This window comes from Mirounga angustirostris, unplaced genomic scaffold, assembly GCF_029215605.1.
Source record: "Mirounga angustirostris isolate CCGP_5_RB_7025 unplaced genomic scaffold, mMirAng1.0.hap1 SCAF_9, whole genome shotgun sequence".
In the NCBI taxonomy this organism is placed as follows: Eukaryota; Metazoa; Chordata; class Mammalia; order Carnivora; family Phocidae; genus Mirounga; species Mirounga angustirostris.
Window position 1 is genome coordinate 122,782,971 of NW_026991717.1, and position 25,068 is coordinate 122,808,038.

The 25,068-nt window shown below is 35.4% G+C and overlaps 2 protein-coding genes and 1 non-coding gene across 17 annotated transcripts in view; 2 read left to right on the top strand and 1 right to left on the bottom strand.

The window, feature by feature from the left end:
• Nucleotides 1–25,068, bottom strand: part of CEP128 (centrosomal protein 128) — a 393,611-nt gene that overhangs the window by 297,860 nt on the left and 70,683 nt on the right. For 12 of the 14 annotated variants that reach the window (XM_064571430.1, XM_064571438.1, XM_064571431.1 and 9 more), the window contains 4 exons: nucleotides 17,396–17,482; nucleotides 14,664–14,738; nucleotides 12,625–12,745; nucleotides 5,335–5,486 (listed from right to left, as the gene is read on the bottom strand). In XM_064571430.1, the coding sequence (XP_064427500.1) occupies nucleotides 5,335–5,486; nucleotides 12,625–12,745; nucleotides 14,664–14,738; nucleotides 17,396–17,482 (435 nt within the window). The remainder of the gene's footprint in view (nucleotides 1–5,334; nucleotides 5,487–12,624; nucleotides 12,746–14,663; nucleotides 14,739–17,395; nucleotides 17,483–25,068) is intronic. The other 2 variants (XM_064571436.1, XM_064571437.1) reach the window with 2 other exon arrangements.
• The window catches only part of LOC135361638 (large ribosomal subunit protein uL11-like), a 110,095-nt gene that overhangs the window by 18,816 nt on the left and 66,211 nt on the right, over nucleotides 1–25,068 (top strand). The window contains exons 3-4 of one of the 2 annotated variants that reach the window (XR_010405287.1): nucleotides 12,238–12,303; nucleotides 12,840–13,826. Coding sequence is in view for 1 of the 2 variants with exons in the window: in XM_064571441.1 (XP_064427511.1) it covers nucleotides 12,285–12,303 (19 nt within the window). In the remaining variant the exon portion in view is untranslated. Of the gene's footprint in view, nucleotides 1–12,237; nucleotides 12,304–12,839; nucleotides 13,827–25,068 lie in introns of those variants that run through there. The other variant, XM_064571441.1, reaches the window with a different exon arrangement.
• LOC123862550 (U6 spliceosomal RNA) lies at nucleotides 3,484–3,590 on the top strand. The gene has a single exon (XR_006795254.1). It is a non-coding gene; the product is annotated as a U6 spliceosomal RNA (small nuclear RNA).

The window sequence follows — 25,068 nt, forward strand, 5'->3', positions numbered from 1 at the left end:
GGCCCACTGTTTTCATTGTTTAAGGCTGAGTATAGTCTCATTTCTCCTGGTAGAAAGCTGCCTGAAAACAAACTTCTAAAACACAATTTAAGTCTCCACTTAAAATGATAACGCTATCAAATTAAAATCACTCTAAAGGTTAACTATAACGACTTCGGGAATAATGCATAAACAATTAAGATATGCTTATTATAAAGTCTACTCTATATCCCTTTAATAGCGTTTGTAGTGGTCAAGAAATGAACAACTATCAATTACTAAGATTCTGCAAAAAATATTACCTCATTTGTTACATATCACCTATTTTTCCATAACAAGTCCTTTGATAATTATTCCCAAAGGTATATATTATCTTTATACTTGCTTTTAACGTCAAATCTATCTATAATTAATATAAATTATCAATACTTCATTGTTATGTGGGGAGTGTAAGTTTCTCCCTCCCCCCACCCCCTCATGCATGTGTCCACATACACGTGCACACACATCACAGAGACATACACAAAGGCCTACACATTCAACTTATACATAAAACACATGAGGCAGAAATTATCATGACTTCAGAAAATAAAGAACTTGAAAATTGACACTTTTATTCCTAAATTATTTCTTTACTGACCCTACTAAATAGTAAATATTGGTGATGTCTCAAAGGAAAATTTAAAATATTTGATCCACTTCTACTTTCTGGCTTGATAGAAATACTATGCAACTGTGAGTTACAGAAAACAGAAGAGCTGCCTTTCTTCACAACTCCGATTTTTCCATAGATGAAAGATTTAAGAATTAAACTAAATCATCTTCAAAGTGTAAAAGTTCACTTAGTTTTGGAGTTTTTACTTGTAGGGCATCTCTGCCAGTAGTCATCTTCATGAAGAACTCGGAGAATAGAGCATTTGTGGACTTAGCAATCTGCTTCAATGTCAGTTAATGTGGTTAATAACAGAGGCAGACCTCATCTGCACTAGGTTCGACAATTATAGCCTGTCTATAAAGTTTTGCTGCCAGTATTTGTTTTCTTTATAATCTGTGTATTAAAAATTACTTAGTACTCAGTACCTTATTTTACAACAAGCACTTGGATAAGGAAGAAATTATTAAGATAAAAAAAAAAGAATAGAAAATTACAGATAGGACAATGTAGGTCTCTAAGAAGGGCTTTAAAGTAGTATTGAATTGGGGTGCCTGGGTGGCTCAGTCGTTAAGCGTCTGCCTTTGACTCAGGTCATGATCCCAGAGTCCTGGGATCGAGCCCCACATCGAGCCCCACTTCGGGCTCCCTGCTCCGCGGGAGGCCTGCTTCTCCCTCTCCCACTCCCCTCACTTGTGTTCCCTCTCTCTCCCTGTCTCTCTGTCAAATAAATAAATAAAATATTTTAAAAAATAAAAAAATAAAAAAAAAATAGGGGCGCCTGGGTGGCTCAGTCGTTAAGCGTCTGTCTTCAGCTCAGGTCGTGATCCCGGGGTCCTGGGATCGAGCCCCACGTCGGGCTCCCTGCTCCGCGGGAAGCCTGCTTCTCCCTCTCACACTCCCCTTGCTTGTGTTCCCTCTCTCGCTGCCTCTCTCTCTGTCAAATAAATAAATAAAATCTTTAAAAAAAAAAAAATTTAAAAATTTAAAAAATAAAGTAGTATTGAATTGAAGGGGGCATTATTAGATAGCAAAGTAGCCAGCTTTATATATAAGAAATGCAAGAATCAAAAGTTTATCTTAAAAGCATATTAAAAGGAACAACCTTCCTTCTGTTCCAAATGTACTCATCATCAAAAAGAAAAGTTATTATTGATTATCATTTGTTTTCCACTACCCTCTTTTTAAAAGTAAATTATGGCATTACAGTTCTAAGTTTCCGCTAATGAATAATCATGTCAGTTGTCACTCAATTATCACTTTCAACATTTAATCTAAATTATGTACAGCACCTTGTGTTTTTTTTCTTTCTTTGAAGTTCCTTGTTGAATTTAAAAGTCAAATTTTTTTCTTCAAGAAAACTAAGTTGATGGAAGATGGAGGCTGAGATTAAATCAGGGAGAATCATTGATCAAGGATACTTGGAATTCTTATGAATACAAATAGCCTATCAAGGTTAATGAGGTTCAACTCAAGTTTAGAAGAAGAAAAAAAATGTACTTAGTATTTTCTATGCATATACAGATTTAGGGTTTTAGGTACAATTTGAAAGGTAAATTATGCAAACCCAAACTCAGCTTTCATTCTGGTTTTTTACAAGCTATTTTCACTGTTTTTCTCCAGTGTAAAACAACTGCTTAAAACATATACTCTGGATCAACAAAAACTAATGCAATTAGTGAGAAAGAGCAAGGGTCCCCTTGAATACTGACCGACAACTCTCCCAGAAATTAATGTGCTTTTAAAGAATGACCAGACAACAAATGTTAGCTTTGAAAACTAACCATAAAAGTGTTCTACAATTCACTATTTCAGTCAACAAATACTAATATGGGTAAGACACTATCGGGGCACAAAGAAATACAGAGATAAGACCTGGTTCTTAACCCATACTCATTTATGATTTGAAGAAAGATATACGTATTTAATTCATAAGTGGCTTCCAGAATGCCACAAGTTTGATTTACAACATCATCGTGTACTGGTAAACGACCCAGAACAAAATCTGTGCATAGCAACATATTAAAAGAAAATGCAAACAGAAGGTTGAGCATCAGAGTGGAAGCAGAGAAGATTGTTAGAAAGACAAAAGAAGTCAGTTCAACACACTCCAAAAATAAAAACAGAATCTGGTGAAATAAATAGATCCCTGGTTACAAGGACTCTGTTAAAGAGAGGTAGAGGGTGGGAGAGCCTTACCATAGCCAGGAACAAACAGTCCTTTACACATCAGTATTCTCTGACTGTGTTCACCAAGCAACTTCTTGGTTACTAATTCACCTTTCTAAAACCTAGGTATAGAAAATTGGGTGACTTGATGCTCTGCATACAACTGTTTAAATATCCATATAGAGCCCCCACAGGGTACATCAATGAGCTGGCACTCTTTTATATACTGTTCTCTGATGGGTTTCCTTGTTAGTATGAATGTCTCCTGGGCCACATTAATTCTAGGACACAGAAAATTCAAGTTTCCAGATGTGAAGACAAGACTGAAACACAAGGTCTTCACCAAGGTAAGGACATCGAGGTCAGATTTGTCTTAGTGACAGGGCAGCTTTCTTCTGCAGTCCCCTATCTCCTTCATTTCAATTCATTTTGAAATTTTAAAGACATATACCTATATACTTTAAGGCAGTGTGAGAAAGGTGCCATAAGAGTATTAGTGATGTGAGTGAAAGGATGGGGTATAGAAGGAAGGATTATCACATGTAGAAGCTATAGCCAAAGAAGGCTTCAGGAAGGAAAAGGCTTAGGATTTCCACAAAAAGAGGACCTTACAGAATCAGTGAACAACGGGAATAAAGTCAAAAAAATGGAAATGAGTAGGAGTTTAAGAAAAAATGAGTTAAGTGCTCACTTCGGCAGCACATATACTAAAATTGGAACAATACAGAGAAGATTAGCATGGCCCCTGCACAAGGATGACACACAAATTCGTGAAGCGTTCCACATTTAAAAAAAAAAAGAAAAAATGAGTTGACAAGACTGGGTATAAGGTTTTGTAGGAAAGGTGTTAGGAAGTTAAAGAGAAAGAGACTAGTGATTGAACAAACCACAAGAAAGAGTATTATGGCAAATGTTTTGGGGCCTGACCAATTAGTCACATTTTGTGCATGTTTTCTTATTTACATTTGGTTTCTAAAAAGCAACTAAAGAAGATTAAACTTCATTATAGAATGTCTAAGGCAACACCAATTTTTTTTTTTAGAGAGAGAGAGCAAGCGCAAGTAGGGCAGAGGGAGAGAATCTTAAGCAGGCTCCATGCCCAGCGTGGAGCCCAACGTAGGGCTTGATCTCACGACCCTGAGATCATGACCCGAGACTAAACCAAGAGTCGACACTTAACCAACAGCCACCCAGATGACCCCAACACCAAATATTTTTGAAAACTAAAGCAGAAACTAAATGCTTGTCAATTAAATTTCAATCAAATACCCAACAGAAGTCACATTGAGTGATCCATGACCGATACCATCACAAAGTCTACGCTAGATGTCATTTTGAGAACAGCTTGGTGATGTTCAAAGGGCCTTCACAAGGTATGAAAAATAAGCTATAATCAGAAGTGTCACAAAATCTAAAACAATGGATATAAAATTTAATTAATTATTTTATTGTTAAAAATAAAGTCGGGGGGAAAATAAAACTAGTTAATGGGAATTTCTTCCAGAATAAAGAATGTCTTTGTAATACCTTTTTAATGGCAACTGGGAAAAAAATCTTTCATCCTCCAAAAGGAATTTGATCCAAATCTAAAATACATTTTCCACTGATGCACTGACAAGATGAAAGAGAAACTCAGACTGCAGTAACATTAAATATTTCCTTTGTATTATATAAAGTTAGGTATCTTTGGGGCGCCTGGGTGGCTCAGTTGGTTAAGCAACTGCCTTCGGCTCAGGTCATGATCCCGGAGTCCCGGGATCGAGTCCCGCATCAGGCTCACCCTGCTCAGCAGGGAGTCTGCTTCTCCCTCTGACCCTCCTCCCTCTCATTCTCTGTGTCTCATTCTCTCTCTTGCAAATAAATAAAATCTTAAAAAAAAAAAAAAAAATTTTAAAGTTAGGTATCTTTAACACCAATTTTCTACCTTTCATTATAATTTAGAAAATTCTTCAAATGTGGCACCTTATTACAATTAGAATACAACTTCACTAATAAAAACAGATAGAGAAGAGGACTGATACATATCTATTTCCAAATCTGTCATCCATGTTTGATATAATTTATATAATTATATTAGAATTAAGACATCTCCTTTTTATGAAGTTCTTTCTTTTGATTTTTAATATTTTTGGATAATTACCCCAATTCTGCCTCATGTAGAGCCGTGAGAGATTTAAAAACCTTTATGGTACCTTTTTTTGCTGTGCCTTCTGCCAGTTTCACCCCAAAATAAATGATAACTCACCATTCCTTCAAAGAAAGGCCCCATCTCTCTGAAGGAAGGGCTCAACTGCCACTATAACAAAAATGTTTTCAAGTTTAATAGGTTCCTGGCTTTAAGGTCCAAATGAAAGAGAAATGAATCCATAGACATCTCTATGTATAATTAAAGTAGTCATCTACATAACTTTACATTACATATACTCAAACTAGAGTTCATAAAATACTACAAAATTTCTATTAAAACTTCATTAAGCAATTCTCTGAAACAGAACTAAAGTCCTTTGAATACAACTTAAAAATAGCAAAGTCACCTCTATATGTGCTGCAAACTGTGCTTTCTCCTTGTCTTTTCGCTCCATGCACCGCTTCGCTTCCTCTAACTCAGATGCCATTGCACTGAAGTTCAGCTGCACCCTCAAATCTGACATCTGCTTCTCCAGATTCTCTTTTTCCTGCTCAACCCCTTGAAAGAGAAAATGTAAGGCTTGACAGTTGTTCTTTATTCACAGGAGAATGTACTTTGAAATGGTACAAAGCCTTGGTGTTCTAATATTCCAGCTAACATAACCCACTATTAACACTCAATAGACTTTTCAGAATTTGCCAGCCTATTGTTTCAAGTCTCACTCAGTATTCTAAAATATATACACTGATGTGTTATCCAATATTATTCCATTTTGATACTAAAACTTGAAATGTTAGCAGATTTCTAGTACAACTGAACTCAGGGAAATCCTACATATTTTTTCTTTAACTTTCCTTACATCTCTACCTCCAAACTCTAACACAGAAATACTGAAAGAATTTTCAACTGAGTTATACATTAACTGAAAGTTACTGAAGTTGACACACAAAATAATTCTTTCTTGCAAAATAAACAAATGATACTGTTAAATCTCTGTGTATGATCATTAACTAACTAATTCTGGAGACTACCACCTGAAATTATATCACTGAACAATATAGACAGACTTAGTATTTAATTCAACATACTTGGTCTGTGACGCCAGGACACTGTAACACCACCTTCTTCAAACATAAATAACACAAAAACCTTTTCTCAATTACCTTAAACTCCAAGAATAGAAACAAGACATATAAAATACTTCCTTGAGTCTAAGATGCCAAAAATTGGAACATATATTACCAATTTAACTATTTTTCTGGTAGTTTCCTTTCCAGGAAAGGAAAGGAAGGAAATGCTAGCAAATTAAATTTATACATCATTCATAAGACACATCTGAACTTAAGAGATATCAAAGTGTTCAAAATTGTACATCTTGTATGTACATGGATGGAAGAAGATACATAGGCATTTTAATAGCATGACAAAGGCAATGACAGACACTATACAGATATTTTACAGATACAGTTATCATACAGAAATAGTACAAAGGAGAGAGTGATTAACTCTATCTTGATGAAAAACTCAGGTAGGAAGAAACAGAAACTAAGTTAAAGAATGAATATAGACTCTCACCAAGCAAAAGAGATGGGGAGTTGGGGTGATAATTCAGAGAAAGGAAGAGACATAAAGCACAGAGGTACAATACTGGATTTAATATTCAGGTAGCTGCACACAGTACTTCCACATAGCTACCACATAAGAGGGAAGGAAGAAGGAGAGTCAGCAGGGTGTTTATACATTGCTAGAGAGCTTAGAAATTATCCTATAGATGAGGAATTAGCAAACATTTTCTGTAAAGGGTCAGAGAGTAAATATTTTAGGCTTATGATCTCTGTCACAACTACTCAACTCTGCCATTGTATTGCAAAAGTAACCTAGACAGTGAATAAATGAATGGGAATAGCTATATTCCAATAAAGCTTATTTACAAAAGTCTGGATTTGCCCCTTGGGCCATACTTTGCGCAGCCCTGCTAGGTTTCCAACCTGAAAATATGCATATTTGTTTATGTGTAAAAGTATGTATTCATTTTACAAATATATATTTTAAATTTTATATTTAGATAGGTATAAATATGCATATGTGTGTGCATATAACCTATCTCTAGAGTGTCTATCTTAATATATAGGCATACATTTCAGGATATATATTATTATACATACAAAGTAACAGGAATATATATTATATAAAATATGGAGATATTAATACATATGAATACATGTATTAATACATATACATAATTTGTGAAACATATATTTAATGTGGAAACATAATAATTTGATAAGTTTCATAATCTAGACACATATAAAATAATATGGATATATAAATATATACCTAGGTACACATACATACATATATATAACAAAACGTTTAGCAAAATTAAAATACTTAAAACATAAGGTATAAAATGTAAATCGTGTTACGAACACTCTCCTCTCATACCCAGGGGATTGTCTCATATGTTCCACTTTGAAGAACACTTGCCACTTGCTACAAACACGATGGGTCAGTACAGCATAGCAGTTAAGAGTTTGAGGAGTTCAGGTTTGGGGAGAAAGAGATTCAGGTCTGTTACTTCCCACAAATATGACCTTAGGCAATCTCTTTATTCTTCAGTCTTTTTTTTTTTCCTTATTCAAATGGAAATAAGACTAGTACCCTTCTTATAGTATAGTTATAAGAACTAAAGGAGATAACATAAAATGTGTAGCAAAATGCCTCATGTGTAGTAAGAACTCAATAACATATAACAAAACTTTTAAGCAAGAGTAACATGAATGGTTTGTGGCTTAGAAAGCATCCCTTTAGTAGCAGCAGTATAGAAGACAGATCACAGAGGAATAGAATAAGTTAAGACGGTAATACAAATGAGACAAAGCATGCCTAAACTGGGATAGTGGGAATAAAGAAGATGGGCCAAATTCAAGAAATACCAAGATCTATAAATAGAGAGGGACAAAGCAGATGGAGGAGAGAAGGAATAATTTCAGATGTTCTTTGTATTTTAGCCTTGGCTATTTGGATAAAAGATGGTGGCATCAATTGAAACAGGAAATAAAAACAGGTTTTGAGGAAAGGATGAATTCAGCTGTAAATCTGTTGACTGGGGCATTCTGTGGAATAGCACATGAAGATGTCCAATGAGAGGCTCCAACTGGGGGACTGAAGATTAGTGGACTTAAGATTTAGGGATCATCATTACAGGTGATAGCTAAAGCATAAGATTTAAATAACAACCTCTAGGGAGAACTATTAAGTGAGAAACCCCATAAAGAGGATTCTAGACAACACCCGGCATTTAAAAGACAAGCTGTGAACAAAGGGAAAAGATTCAAATGAAAAGAATGAAAACAAGGAACTCAGAAGAACCAGGAAAGAGTAGAAACACAGAAGTCAGTGAAGAGTTCCAAGAAGGAAGAGGGAAAAACAGGGGTCAAGTAAGAAAAGTAATACCATGATTCCTTTGAATTTGACTGAGAAGACTACTAGTAAAGTAAAGCAAAGTCAATTTCATTTTTTATGTTTTTAAAGATTTATTTATTTGACGGAGAAAGAGAGAGCACAAGCAGGGGGAGTGGCAGAGGGAGAAGCAGACTCCCCGCAGAGCAGAGAGCCAGATGTGGGGCGGGATCCCAGACCTTGAGATCATGACCTTAGCCGAAGGCAGATGCTTAACCGACTGAGCCACCCAGGCACCCCAGCAAAGTGGATTTTAAAAGCAGATGTGGACGTTATTTTGCAATGGATGGAGGAATGAACAGCAACAGTGTGTGACTATGAATGTGAATTCTTGGGCAGATTTTTTTAAAAAAATAATACAATTATTCTATAAAGATGAAAATTTTAGAACCATTAAGAGAAGGTGAAGAAGTTCATTATGATATTGATATGAGAACTTTCAGATTTTTTTTAAACCTGGTAAGTAGTTAAGAAAAGTGACATTCTTCTAGTCCTCAAAGACTTACACCAAGAATAACTAGATTTTTTATAAGGTGAGAAAACATGTAACAAATGTACCACAGTCTTTTTCCAAACAAAATAAGAGTTCTTATGTGCATCTTTATGCAAATTTGATGAATAATCAAAAACCTTAGGATTTTACTTTTAAAAATAAATTTTAAAATATTTGATGTCAAAATATATTTCAATTATAACATCACATGAAACTTAGGTGAACTTAATGGCATGCAATTATGTTAGGATAGGTATGTCAGCATTTGCCTAGTGAAGATTTTCTGACAATGTGGAAATTCTAACTTAGGCAACATACTGAGTTATGTGTAGGGAATCTGGGAAAATATTTATCTTCCCTGAATTTGATAGTACACCAAATGCTTACAAGAGTTTCTCCAATAATTTAGGCATTTGAGTAGGAAGCCTCATTACTGAAATAATTTACAAGCTCAACAATCTGGATTAGTCTATTAGAAACCATTATAAAATTTCAATGTTACCATTTCTGTTACAAGTAAACTTCCAAAAAGAAATACATCCAGACTCATTAAATTCCACAACCTAAATCAACATCACCACTAAAAAGGTATTCTAACATTTCTCAGACACAAAGTATTCCTAATCTACATAAAAAAAGCCAGTCATACGGTTCATGACCACTTCTGCCAGATGATTAATTTTTGTCATGGATCTCAATCACAAAAAAGACAGGATCTCAATTTTAATTGTTTGTACATAATTTCAAATTGGGATAAAAGAAAATGAAAACATAGGGGTATTGCCAATTTAAGTACAAGGACAAGTACACACACACATTTAGGCATGGAAATAAGAAGCTGGAAAAAATTCCACTACTAGCTTTGTTGGCTCTTTCTAGGAGAAAGCCCCATGAGATAAGCATGTCTGAAATGGGTTTAAAAATAAAGCAGAGGAGAGATTAAAATTAGATGCTAATATCAGCAATGAACAAGTGAAATTTGAAATTAAAAATAATACCATTTAAATTTGCATCCAAATACTTAAATATAAATCTAACAAAATCTATATGAGGAAAACTACAAAACTCTGATTAAAGAAATCATAGTTGAATGAAATAAATGGAGAGAAAGTTCATGTTCATGGGTAGGAAGATGCAATACTGCCAAATGTCAGTTCTTCCCAACCTGATCTACATATTCAATGCAATCCCAATCAAAATCCCAGCAAGTTATTTTGTAAATATCAACAAACTAATCCTAAAAATATATGGAGAGGCAAAGGATCCAGAACAGCCAATGCAATATTGAAGGAGAAGAACAAAGCTGGAAGACTAACACTATCCAACTTCAAGACACACCATAAAGCTACAATAATCAAGAGTATGGTACTAGCAAAAAAAAAAAAAAAAGACAAATACATCAGTGAAACAGAACAGAGGCCCAGAAATAAACCCACATCAAAATAGCCAACTGATCTCTGACAAAGAAGCAAAGACAATACAGTGGAGAAAAGGTTGTTTTCAACAAACAGTGTAGCGCTGGGTGCCTGGGTGGCTCAGTCGTTGGGCGTCTGCCTTCAGCTCGGGTCATGATCCCGGGGTCCTGGGATAGAGCCCCGCATCGGGCTCCCTGCTCAGCGGGAAGCCTGCTTCTCCCTCTCCCGCTCCCCCTACTTGTGTTCCCTCTCTCGCTGTGTCTCTCTCTGTCAAATAAATAAATAAAATTAAAAAAAATAGTGTAGTGCTGAACAACTGGACACCCACATGCAAAAAAATGAATCTAGATACAGACTTTTAGGCATGGAAATAAGAATTCCTTTTACAGGAGTTAATTCAAAATGGATCACAGACCCAAATATAAAACACAAAATTACAAAAATTTAGAAGACTGGAGAAATTGTGGATGACCTTGGGTTTGATGATGACTTTTTAGGTAGAAGAGCAGCATCATGATCCATGAAAGAAATAACTGATAAGCTGGACTTCATTAAAATTAAAACTTTTCAGTCTGCAAAAGACACCGTCCAGAGAATGAAAAGAAAAGCTACAGACTGAGAAATTATTTGCAAAGACAGGTGATAAAGGAGTGTTATCTAAAATATCAAGAGAGGGGCACCTGGGTGGCTCAGTCGTTAAGCCTCTGCCTTTGGCTCAGGTCATGATCCCAGGGCCCTGAATCGAGCCCCTTGTTGGGCTCCCTGCTCCAAGGGAAACCTGCTTCTCCCACTCCCATTCCCCCTGCCTGTGTTCTCTCTCTTGCTGTGTTTCTCTCTGTCAAATAAATAAATAAAATCTTTAAAAAGAAATAAAAAATATCAAGAGGACTCAAACTTCAACAAGAAGCCAACCAACCTGCCTAAAAAATGGGCCAAAGACCTTAATAAATATCTCATCAAAGATATACAGGTGGAAAATATGCATAATAAAAGATGCTCCACATCATATGTTATCAGGGAAATGTAAATTAAAACAAGATACCATTACATGGGGCGCCTGGGTGGCTCAGTTGGTTAAGCGACTGCCTTCGACTCAGGTCATGATCCCGGAGTCCCGGGATCGAGTCCCACGTCAGGCTCCCTGCTCAGCAGGGAGTCTGCTTCTCCCTCTGACCCTCCTCCCTCTCATGCTCTCTGTCTCTCATTCTCTCTCTCGCAAATAAATAAAATCTTAAAAAAAAAAAAAAAAAAAAAAAAAACAAGATACCATTACAAACCTATTAGAATAGCCAAAATCCAGAACACTTGACAACTGCAAATACTGACAAGAATGTGGAACAACAGGAACTCTCATTCATTGCTGGTGGGAATGAAGAAATGATACAGCCACTTTGAAAGACAGTTTGGAGGATTCTTACAAAACTAAATATACTCTTACCATACAATCCAGCAATCATATTCTTTGGTATTTATCCAAAGTAAATGAAAACTTATGTCCATACAAAAACCTATATACAGATGTTTGGTGTATAACAGCTTTACTCATAATTGCCTAATTTGAAAGCAACCAAATGACCTTCAGTAGGGGAATAGATAAATAAACTGTGGTACATTCAGACAATGCTAAAAAAAAAAAAAAAAAAAGAGCAAGCGAGAGAGAGAGAGAGAGAGAGAGCACTACCAAGCCATGAAAAGACATGGAGGAAACATAAAGGTATATTACTAAATGAAAGAAGCTAATCTGAAATGCTGTATGATTCAACTATATTAGATTCTGGAAAAAGTAAAGTATAGGGTCAGTAAAAAGATCTGGTTGCCAGTGGTTAGAGCAGAGAGGGGGATGAAAAGGTGGAGCACAAGGGATTTTTAAGACAGGGAAATTACTCTATGATACTGTAATGGTGCCTAACTGTCACTTATACATTGTCCAATCCCATAGAATACACAACACCAAGAGTGAATCCTAATGCAAACCACGGACTTTAAATGACAACGATGTGTCAAGGTAGGTACGTCAGTTATAACAAACACATTTCCAGTGAGGGGAAGTTGATCGTGGGGGAGGCTATGCATGTGTGGGAACAGGGAGCATACAGAATAATCTCTGTACCTTCTGCTCAATATTGCTGTAAACACAAAACTAAAAAATAAAGTCTGATAAAATATTGATGCTAAATTAGGATTAGCTTATTGAAAAACCTTGTAGTAGATCAAGAAATAAGATGACAAGAGCACAATGTATGAAATGCATTTCTGAAAATGGGAAGTATTTAAGAAAGATCAAAAAAAAACAAAAACCCCACACATTTACAAATCAGAATTATACCTCTCCTAAACCTCCAGTCATCTCCTTGTTCATCCTGTTGCTTGGACATCTGAGATACTTGATGTTGTAAACCCTTTCGATCACCTTCTGCTTTCATAAGTTGTGTACGGAGCTCTTCTACCTACATACATATTGTCAAAAATGACACTTTTATCAGTTTTAAATGCAGGAAAAGAATAATTGAACTTACAAATTATTTCAAATTATTTTTCTAGGGAAAAATATTACTTCTAATGGACTACTGTCAGCACAAGTTGAAGCCAAGTTAACCTCCTTGTTATGCCAAGCACAGTGGAATAGTCTCTTGCTCTATTTCTTTACTCCTCCCATTCCTTCCACAAAGAATGTCTTTTCCCCTTCTCTGTGTCTACTGGGACAAAGAATTTGACACACACACACACACACGCAAAAAAAAATCCTTTATTGTGAACTCAGTCCACTCTACTACTATTAACCCAAGCACCCCCATAACTGTTTTTATACTTTTCACTCCTCCTCTTTTATATGAATATGGTCTACTGATTGATAACCTGAAGTGAAAAGATCACAATTTAGCATATTTTAATATCAAAGTACTGTTCAAAATAAGAAATAAATGCTGCTGAATAAACTAGAAACTCCTTGAGGTCAGGGACTATGTTATTCATCATTTCTAAAGACTAGCAAATTGCCTAGCACATTTCAGATATGTCCCCAGTAATCATTAAACAAAATAGGAGTCTCAAAAAGACTCAGTTAAAGTCACAATGACAACCTGAACACAGTAATCTCTTACTTCAAAAGATGAGATCAGAAATCACAAGTCAGAGCTCAGGGGAAAAAAAAAAGGTCTGAACTCTGCCAACATTAATTCCGTTTTAAGAATGGTTGCAGAACAAAACCAGTGAACATTTTTAAAGGTTTTGTAAAATAGGTGTCATGGTGTATTTTCAGCACTAATTGTCAAAATGCTTAAGCATCTATGATGCCTGACATCTTCACCTACCTAGCAGACTACATAGCAACTTATGTAAGCCACAACTCAAAACAGAAAGGTACGAGTGCAGTTTATATCAAACACAGGCAGAGAGGCAGTTAGGGTATGTGCTATGGTGAGCGCTGTGAATTGTGTCAGATTGTTGAATCACAGATCTGTACCTCTGAAACAAATAATACATTATATGTTAAAAAAAAAAAAAGAAGAAGATAGCAGGAAGGGAAGAATGAAGGGGGGAAAATCGGAGGGGGAGATGAACCATGAGAGATGATGGACTCTAAGGAACAAACTAGGGGTTCTAGAGGGGAGGGGGGTGGGAGGATGGATTGGCCTGGTGATGGGTATTGAGGAGGGCATGTTCTGCATGGAGCACTGGGTGTTGTACGCAAATAATGAATCACGGAACACTGCATCAAAAACTAATGATGTATGGTGATTAACATAATAATAAAAAATTTTAAAAATAAAAAAAAAAATCTATATGCCCTTATCCAATGTATGTAAGATGACTATTTCAAGTTGCTGAACTTTAAACAGCAGAAGCACCAAACTCTCATTACAGGCTAATGGGTTGCAAAATGTTATGCTTTAAAATTAAGCTTTATCTTTGGTTAAAAGGGGCAGGTAGCAACTTGAAAACGTAAATATAAGACAATGCAAAGTAACCTGAATATGTAAAGGTCTGTTTCATGTATTTTACTTCTTCCTTCACTCCCCAGTGCCTCCTTGAATAAAATTAAGCCCCTGGGAAAATTTTATCTTACACATCCACTCTCATTTTTACACCGGTTATGCTAAGAGAGATAAATTCTAAACTGGAGCAGCAATCAGCAAGACACACCATCACAGTGGGAACTTGGTCCAGGGTTTTGTACCAGCTTTCTCTGACTCTTCCTGAAAGGATTTCATCTTTTGCTTATGTGTTTTAATATACATTCCTTAGGGGAAAAAAATTCTAGACCTAGGTGGGTTTTTTCTTCCTTTCGCAAAGACATTTAATAGAAAAGGGGACTCAATTCTGATTTAATTTAAAAGTAGATTATCTTAGCTTGCGTAGACTTACCTGATGCAGAAGTGTTTCTCTGCTGCTTTCTGACTGATTCAGTAACCTTCGGGATACCTCTAATTCCTGTTCAAGCTAGAGTTTCAACAAAGGATAAAGAAAAATGTCCAGTGGGGCAGAAAATAACTAAATTATTATGGGCATAGTTTAAGAGGAGAAAACTCGAGAACTTTTCAGAAGATATTTACAGCTAATATGAAAAAATATCTTGCTATCAAAACATATCAATGCCTCCATGAAAATAATGTTATTTGGATAACAAAAAGTGAACCAGACCAGACCTCAGGGGTTCAGTTCCCATCTCAACTATGACACTCTTTTCCTAGGTCTCCTTTCTGTCATCTCTAAAATAAGGCCTTTATATTAGACAAACTCCGAGATTCCTCCAGTTCTAAATCATTGTAATCTAAATTCCAAAGCAATTTTTTCCTTTAGTACATGTAATGTCATATTGAACTGAATTAGAATAAAAACTTGAAGGACCCAATGACTAAAGTATATTTCATCCAATTGGTGATTTTGTATATTCTTAATATTCCAACATTCCTAATATTTCCCAATATTCATAACATTCCTAAAATTTAAAAATACCTAATTTCAGAATAAGACACTTAAAATTTCCCTAATAATATAATCATAAGATAAATATTCACAGAAAATGTGCTAATTAGATGACAAAATACCTAAAAAGTTTGAATGTGTCTAGCTTACTACAAGTTGAAAATATAAAAGGATGTGAAGGGGAGAGGAATATGCCACCACCCTCCCCGCCCTGCCCAAAATATGCCTCTTTGGCATAAGGATTTTTTGAGCTGAAGGGAATCAAGACCCAACAGACTCAGGAAAAGCTTTTTACCTCTCCCTGAATTACATTAAAGAATTTAGAGAGGGAGTCTGTACCAGGAAGAGAGCTATTACCACAGATAAGTTTTTATATATGAAAGACTTATCTGTAAGACGAGGCAAACATTTGTTTATGAAACATTTGCTCCTCTCCTCTTCCTCTGAATTGTCTTTCTCCCCTTTGAAGCCCAAGACCTCTATCCCATTTCCTCAGCTCAGGATAGTATATAAGCCTCAACTGCCTGGCTGCCTTTGAGCTCATATTTTTATGCAGCTCCTATAAATACAATATCAGATTTGTTTTTCTCCTGTTAGTCTATTTTAGGTCAACTTAATTATTAGATCAGCCAAAGAACCTAGAAGAGTAAAGGGAAAATTACTTTTTCACCCCTACAGGTGGGACACATGTTTGTTAACATTCCTGAGATTACACATGCTAGACATGTTTCCATTTTGTAACAGGCTGTTTTGTGAAACCACAAATTTATATTAAGATATTATTTAGTGCTTAGATTTGTGATAGTTATCCTAAGTTATCATTTCACTTGACCAAACTACTACCTATATATTAGTCCTTTAAATATTGTCCATGGGGTAGGTATGGCTATCAAGGAGTAACATAAAGGGGCACTGTAGTTCTGTATCTTCACTGTGGTGACAGTAATGTGAATCTATACATGATACAACTTCATAGAACCACATACGTGAATGAGTGCACATAATGTTCGTGCAATCTGCATAAATTCTATGGATTGCACCAAAATCAATTTTTCAGTTTGGATATGGAAGGACAATTATGCAAAATGTTACCGCTGAGGGAAAGTGGGTGAAGGGCACATGTGACCTCTCTCTACATTTTGTCTTGCAACACCTTCTGAATCTATAACTATTTCAAAATACTTTTTAAATTTGGTTATATAAGTTTTTTAAAAAAAATTATACATGTGGCCAAGAAAGTATCATATTCTGACGAGATCGGGCGCGTTCAGGGTGGTATGGCCGTAGACGAAAGTATCATATTCTAAAAAAAAAGTAAACTATATATAGAATCACAGAATCCACACAAAATATTATCTCACTTGTCCTCTGGTTTCTCTGGGGAAATCAAGAGGGAAGGAATCACACTTCAGTCAAAATGTTTTCAAAATCTACCAAGGCCCATACTGGTTATGCTCCCTGGATAATACCAGCAGCCTCAACTCCTTAAGAGCAAGCACAATGGCCTGACACGACTTGCTCACCGTAATGGGAGCATGGATGCATCATTTAACTCGACATAGGTTGGTGAAATAAAAATCAAAGAGGTAATGGTAGATTTACAGAGTGATACAGAGGAGAGAACATCACATCAGGGGCAAATTTTCATTTTATCATTCATTACCTTGGGCTCATGCTTAAATTTATTCATTTGCAAACTGAGGAGAGTTGGCTGTCCTCTAAATGCCTAACATGCTAACAGGCTCTATAGATTCACAGACATGAATATAGGTCAAAAGTCCTTAATATTTAATGCGCCTACACCGATTTTCTATGATGAAAATGAATATATTCAAAAAACCCACCCTTTAAAGAACAGGTCTTTCCTAAATAACCCTGCAACAACGTCAAGCTTCCTAAGTGTTTCCCAGCAAGGAACGATAAAGTTCAACTGGCCTCTAGAAAGGGAGTAAGTAGCCAGGTGACAAGGTAGCAAATGACCTGTACATGTTTCCCAGAGCAAGCTGCAGGAATAGCAGAGCTATCAAACCAAGCGACTCCACATCAAAACATAAAGGCTTCACTGTGTTCTAACAAATGATCTCAGGGACAATTTTCAAGGCACTCAACAAGTATCACCGGCCCCATTTCAAAGAGCATTACTCTTTGAAAGATAACTTTCAAAATCTTACTTGACTCTTCTCAGTTTCGGTCTGTTTTAGCTTGTTTTTCATGACTCCCTCATTTTCATCTGCTTTAGCTTCTTGTTTCTTCAATGCCTAGAATGAAAGATACGAAAAAATATGTATTATTCCAAAATACATACAGAACTGAAAGACACTATTAGGATTTATTAATGAAAAGGGGGGAAGAAGAGGATTATGAGTTGTACAACATACACAAAGGAATTACAACCCTCTCATTCAGTGAAGTCCTAAGAACACTTCAGCAGTGATATATATTTTTGTATCAAATATAAAAAACTTCTTGATCTTCCTAATCAATTTCCACTTAGTTTCACTTTTTCCCATCTTTGGGTATTTTGTTACACATTTAGGGAGTGTAGACAGCTAACAGTTCTCTTGGAAACAAAGCTTACTGCCCGGTGAAATAATAGTATAAAAATCATTATCTGTTCAACCATTTAGACATAATAATAAAAATTAGCTCACTAATTTTTCAAATTCTGAAAAAATATCTTAAGATAGAAACATGCTTGTTGCATCATTATTACATGTATGATGTTTTATCACTACACAGAACTGGCCCTTCAAACCATTCTTCACAAAGAGAAAAGAAAGCATTCTTTTCTACATTTGTCTCTCTTTAATAAAATGGAAAAAAGGAACTTAAAGAAAATTTGAATTTCAAAAGGTAACTAGAAAAATGTGTGTTTTGGTTTGCTCTACAGTGAAACAAAATTAAACTTAAGAAAAAATATATATACTTGGAGCAATCTTTCATGACATTTAAAAGGCATTCTATTTAAGAAAAATTTTGATAATTCTAGCATTTAGACTTAGCAAGGTATATGTGCAGAGGACATCCAAACTGAGAAAAGCCAAATGCCAGAGGTCTCCAACAAGATCTATGGTGCTCAACAGAAAAACAATTTTTAGACAAACAGCAAAACATGTTAAAAACTATTTTGATGCAGGGGCACCTGGGTGGCTCAGTCGGTTAAGCATTTGACTCTTGATTTTGGCTCAAGTCATGACCTCAGGATGGTGAGATCCAGCTCTACCTTGGATCTCTGTGTTCAGCAGGGAGTCTGCTACAGATTCTCTCTCTCCCCCTCTTCCTCTGCCCCCCCCCCCGCACATGTTCTCTAAAATAAATAAATCTTTAAAAAAAATTGTTTTGATGTAAATATAATCGATCATATTCAACTTCCTTAACTTACATATCCAACAAATAACTCCTAAGTGCATTTACTATGTGTCAGGCACCATGCTGGGGATACTAATATACATGCATATAAAATAACCATGGCCCCCTGTCAGGAAATTACAGCTCCCTCTGCCATGGCTCCAACTCTAATAAAAAGGAATTGAGTAAAAAGTCAGAGAGGCATCATCAAAATGAAAAATAATTTTGGTTTGAGTATAGTAATAATATTACAACACTTACAGCATTCACTATGTCCAGGCGTTCTTCTTCTTACATATTAAATACATTATATATATTGAACATATACACTTAATCTTTATTATGTGGGAAACAAAGGCAAAAGAAAATATTAGATTTGCTTACTACCTACAGCCCACTGACAAGTCCTTGTAACAGGCAGAGTGACATTCCTCTAGGAACTCAGCTGCCTCGATGTTAATGGTTTGCTAAGGGCAAAATGCAATCTTAGCTTAACATTATCCTCACCCCCAAGATCCTCTAAGTCTACTTTAACATATAAAAATTCCTTTGAAAACTTCCTTTATCTCTAGCCCCCAAGATATATGTTAGCAATCATCTTCCAAGCATACGACCCATCGATATACATCTGAAGGGTCTCATGACTGAGTTTTTACTAAACAGTAATAAATGACCTTTTCCAAAAATAAATAAATAAATAAATAAATGACCTTTTCCTAACAGTAGTCCCCTCATCAAGGCCCTGGAAATCTGCCTCCAAAATACCTCGGAGGTTTGTGCCATCCCTAACCCCCTCCCAATTTGAAAGTATATAATTGGCCACTCCTCATGATCCCTGTGCAGTTCTTTCCGCCCACGGGTCCTGTCCCTGTGCTTCAATAAAGCCACCCTTATGGGGGACCTGCGTGGCTCGGTTGGGCAACGGCCTTCAGCTCCGGTCATGATCCCAGGGTCCTGGGATTGGCCCGCAACGGGCTCCTTGCTCTGCAGGGAGCATGCTTCTCCCTTTCCCTCTGCCTGCCACTCCTCTGCCTGCCTGTGCTCTATCAAATAAATAAATAAAATCTTAAAAAAAAAAAAAAAAACCCTTTTGCACCAAAGAGATCTCAAGAATTCTTTCTTGGCCGTCAGCTCTGAACCCCAACATTTCAAACCACATCATTTATAAATCCATAAGTTATTATTAAGCCAATTTTATTAAGAGGGAAAGTGGGGTACAAGTAGTTGAATCGTACTGCTTTTCAGGTAGTTATCAAATGATTTTGATGTTTGGTATCTGTCCTTTCTTGTAGGGTAAGTGGAATTTGTAATAATATTTAATTCTATATGCATAATCTATTCAAGGATGTGTTTATAAATTTTGCCTGCACTAAATTACCCTAGAAACCTGAAACTGACTGCAGGCATCTTTATTCTTTCCATGACGCTTTCCCCAGCCAACATGCGTGTGTAAGAGAATGAAAAGATAAAAGATGTTGTTGCTACATTTTTTAATCATTTCATAAAGTTTTGAACTATTTCACTTCTCAACATCATCATTTCAACCTAGCCCCATTTTGTTTTAAATGAGTTAAACTTAATTGGTTATCTTTTCAATATTTTTTCATTGAGCTAAAAACCAGCCTGGGCTTTTTCCATGGTGGGGGTGGGGGGTTATTACAAGGAAGACTTCCTCTGGCAGCTGGTAAGTTTAATTAAACTATAAATAGCCTCTGATTCTGGATTCAAACTCCTGAGCAGAAGCCACTCCAATTCAAAAGGAAAATTAAGCTCCACTTCCCTGTGGAGGGAAAATATCAAAAAACGTGTGGTGCTATGTTAAAAACCACTAAAGTAATTAACACTTATTTTGGTAGATACTTTGAGACTATACAAATATCCTTAAAGTTTCACCTACCAATTTTAGTTCAAAGCCAGAGCAAAGATAACACACACTATCAGGCCTTTTTTAGTCTACAAAATTTTCCCCCACCAAACCTTGTAATCTAATGCCACCCAGATTCCTAGTAAATTAACTCAGAGGTCAGTTCCTACCAGTACGTGGAACGCTAAAACTCTCTGCATTTACCCCAAGATAACTTGCTTACCCCCAAAACACTAATAAGTGATCTGGAATTTATATAAAACTATTATAGATCGATGGAATACACTCCTCAAAGCCCCACCAAACACTGGCTGTTCTCTTAATTCTCTTGGGCTACCTCCCTGTCCCCTTACATCTTGTCCATCCTCATTGTTTACTTTCTTTGCACCTTCTGGACCTTCCCCACAACCTTCTAAAACTCCCTCTCCAGGTTCTGCAGAGCAGTTTGCCTCTATTCCAGTATTCAATTTTGAACAGTTATGCTTGTAAACACACCCAACACCCCTACTTCCCTGACCCTGTGAAGACTTATCAGTTACCAGAATTCATTCCCCCCAAAAGGGCAATGTGAGAAATTATTTTTATGCTCATACTAATAGATATTTAATCTTCATTTTTTATAATTAGTATAAATATTAATAATTTTACTTGATGTTAAAGAAATAGAAATCAATAAGCTGAACTTTAATTAAACAAATTGTGTTTTAGAACATGGAATTATACCTTACAATAACATAATTCTTCAGAAAGTCAACTTTTTTTTAAAATCCTAATTTCCATATATGAGCTAGTTGAATAAAAGAACCTCTAATTCTTTTGGATACCTAGAAATCTGCAAAAAAAAAAAATGTCCTTTCCTCATTACTTTCTACCTTCAACATCTGACCAGTTATTTATAATATCGCTTTTCCAAATAATATACTTTTCTACTATAGTTGTACTTTGGTGCCCAAAATCTTATTTAATACCCCCCCTTTTTTTTTCTCCTTTTACTCTAAGGATATATAAGTCTTAGAAAAATTTAGTCGATGAGAACTTAAATTCTATTGTTTTCAGTAGAGGAGCCAAAGTGAGGTCTAAAGGAGCAACCCAAAGCAAATAACTCTATATCCACCATATCATCTAGAAATGTCATTAAGTTTGAGCATTATTTCTGCTTCCTACAGACCATCAGTCAGTAAACAAGTAAACACACATGCAATATCTAGCCCAGAATACTGAACATATTTTCTACATTAGCTAGTTTAAAATGAAAGACAAAGAAAATCTAACTCTTAAGACCTAGTAAAAACATATTAATGCACTTTTAACTTCTGAAAACACGAATAACACTCAAGGAGAAAGACTTTAAAAACTGAATCCCCAAAATCACAAGCTATTTCTTTAAACCTTAATAATAAACTTTAATCTACTATCTTTTTAAGTGTATGAGGCTGCACTATATTTCTTTTCCATTTGCCTTAGATCAAGCAATGAGAATTATATTAAAACTGACCCAGTAGAAGCAGTTATAAAAAGAGAAAAAAAATCACATGCCAATGAATTTCTATTATTATGTTATTTTGCTTTTTAAAGTGTGGGTTTTTTTTTTCCCCTAAAAGCAGTTTAGCTATAAAGCTATCATGTGCCCTGCTCCAGGATTCAGATTGTCTTTTACACATTTAAGATTACGGCAACAACACTGAGCCTTAATAGTGCGTCCCTGGAGCACATTTAAATCTTTAATAACAACAATTTTTCTTCTTTTCCTTAAGTGTGCCTATTTCCATTAAAAAGACTAACATACTGAGTATTATACTACTGTAGTTCTTTAGAGGTAGAGGATTCTGAATTCTCATGGTTACATATATTTTTTTAAAAAAAGCAGCCTTTTCCTTTAGAAAGTAAAGGAAAGGAGAAAAGGAAGATGTTTGTAGACATCTCATCTGACCATAAAAACTCCCACAACTTTGACAGGAGGCATATTTATCAAGAGGCTCTAAAAAATAACACACTCAAAAAATAAAGAATAGGGAATTAAAGGCCCTTTGTCTACTGAAAAGGGACCAGCCCGCTTGGGTAAGAATGGAGCTGGAATGAAACAGAGGTAGGTCCTATGTTAACTCCCACACAGGCCACGGAAATTTAAACAAAAACAAACAAACAAAAAATGATGAACATAAACTATCCTGTCTCATCCTAACCAGTCAGCAGTGCTCCAAGTGCATGACTTTGGTCACAAGGACAAGAACATGCAGATGACTCACTGGTAAACCAACAAAAACTATAGAAAAACAAATCTGCTCACATGGAACAATAGGTCAGTAACATTACCCTTTAAAAGGTACAAACTTCCAAGTCAGATTTTTTTCCCCAGTAACAAAGAATGAGGTCATGTCACTGAGAATTAGAAAACTACCGCTCTTACTATGTATTATTAAAGACTTTTTTTTTTTTTATAGCACTTTTAGGTTCATAGCAAAACTGAGAGGGAAATGGAGTTCCCATATACACCAGTGTCCTCATACATGCATAACTTCCCCATTATCAACATCTTCAACAAAGTAGTACATTGTTACAAGTGATGAACCTACATTAACACATTATAATCACTCACAATTTACATTAGGGTTCATTTTTGGTGCTGTACACTCTATGCATTTGAACAAATATATAATGACAGGTATCCATCATTACAGTATCATAGTGTATTTTCATAGTGTATTTTCACTAAAAATCCTGTGCTCTACCTATTCATCCCTTATCTCCCAAATTCTGGCAACTACTGATCTCTTTACTGACTCCATGGTTTTTCTTTCCCAGAATGTCATATAGTTGGAATCATACAGTATGTAGTCTTTTCAGATTATTCTTTCACTTAATAATATGCCTTTAAAGTTCCTCTATGTCTTTTCATTGTTTCATAGCTCATTTGAATATATTTTTATAATTAAATTCTTCATGTAGGTACAAAATAAAAGTTAGCAAATATTTTAAGCTTCACAATATAATGTAATTCTGATCCAAAGTAGACCACATGAACTATAAAGTTAAAAGTTTATATTAATGTATATTGAAAATTTTAAATAGCTTTAAGAACATTTGTTATATTTCAAATCAAGAAAAAACATTAAGTACTTAATATGTATAAAATACTGTAATAAGAAACATATTTAATTGAGATTTTTTTAAAAGATTTGGAAATCTGGTGTCTATTTCCAAAATTCTCTTTTGAAAACCTAAATCACAACTCTAAAAACCATCAAATATCAATAGAATAATACATATTTTGAAAAGGAATATATATGCATAATGCAGCAGGATTTTATCGCTCAGGACTACTACTACTCACTTAAATTAACATAGATTTTATTTCTGTCAAGCTCTGTGAATTTCTAAATTTTGTTTTTTCCTAAATCAAGTTAGAGATTCCTCCCACATGAGAACTAGCTAAAGTCATGGAAAATTTTAGCCTTTAAATTCATCCAGTTGGGGATTATCTGTGCCAACAAAAACCAAACAAAAAAAAAAAATTTCTTTTCAAGACAGAAAACAATGCATTCATATTCTAAATCCCTGAACCAATATTTAACTCAAAAATAGCTAGATTTTACTTAAATTGTTCAAAGAAATTTATTTTTCAGCCATAACCAAGGAACAAAAATTCTATACAAACTACCACTAAAAAAAAAAAGAAAAAGTTTAGTAAGTTAAAGTAGACCTGCATGATAAAGTCCAAAGAGAACCCAGTTGTGATCATTACTATTATAACACCATACAGATTTTTGGGATATCAGAGGGAGAAATTCTAAAAACCTGCTGCCAGTTGAATTATGTGTATTTTCCAGATGGAAGTGGTAAGCACATTGTGTGTGGAGTCACAAGATACAACCATTCCTGTTTTTCAAAAGGCAGAGTAATATCAAGTATCATGCAGTTAGGTGAGATTTATCAGTAGTTACTTCTGATGGTAACTCTAATCCTTAATGATGTTCTTTAAAGATACCTGAGGTCTTGAAACATAAAACTCAAAGCTTCTCTTTGAGAATGGCCCAGATGTCTATTTTTTTTTCTTTTTTGTCTTCTTATGATAAGGTGTTTATTTTTTCAGGAATCTGAAGAGCTTTTATAGAAATGATTTTGGTAGGATATATGGTCACTTATTACTGACCTATTTTCCCCAATGAATAGGAAACTTCCTGTTTCTACTATGTCCATATTTATGGAGTCTGTGACTGGCTGGGGCACCCTTTGCCAACGAAGCCAACCAAGGTCATGGGTTCAATCACCATGAGAGCCAATTCCCTTTGCTCTGTTCCATGGTCATAGTCCTTACCCTAAACCTTAGCCAAAGGCCACATGGAAGACTAACTAGGCCAGAGACCCTGGATGAATCAGCAAGATCTACCAGAACTATAAAAATAACTTAAAAGTAAAATCCCTATTGACTACTGTCAGGATTTCATTCTTTAAATGTTATTAAATTTGCCAATCTGCAAAACAAAACCTTAATTACTGCCTACAAAGTTGGTTTGCTAAAAAGACATACAAGTCTTTTGCCTTCTTTAATTCAAAAGCAACAATGGTAATGAGTATTATTCCCTAAAATGCCACTGCTTTTACTGGAACGGATTTTATTTTTATGCAATCTTT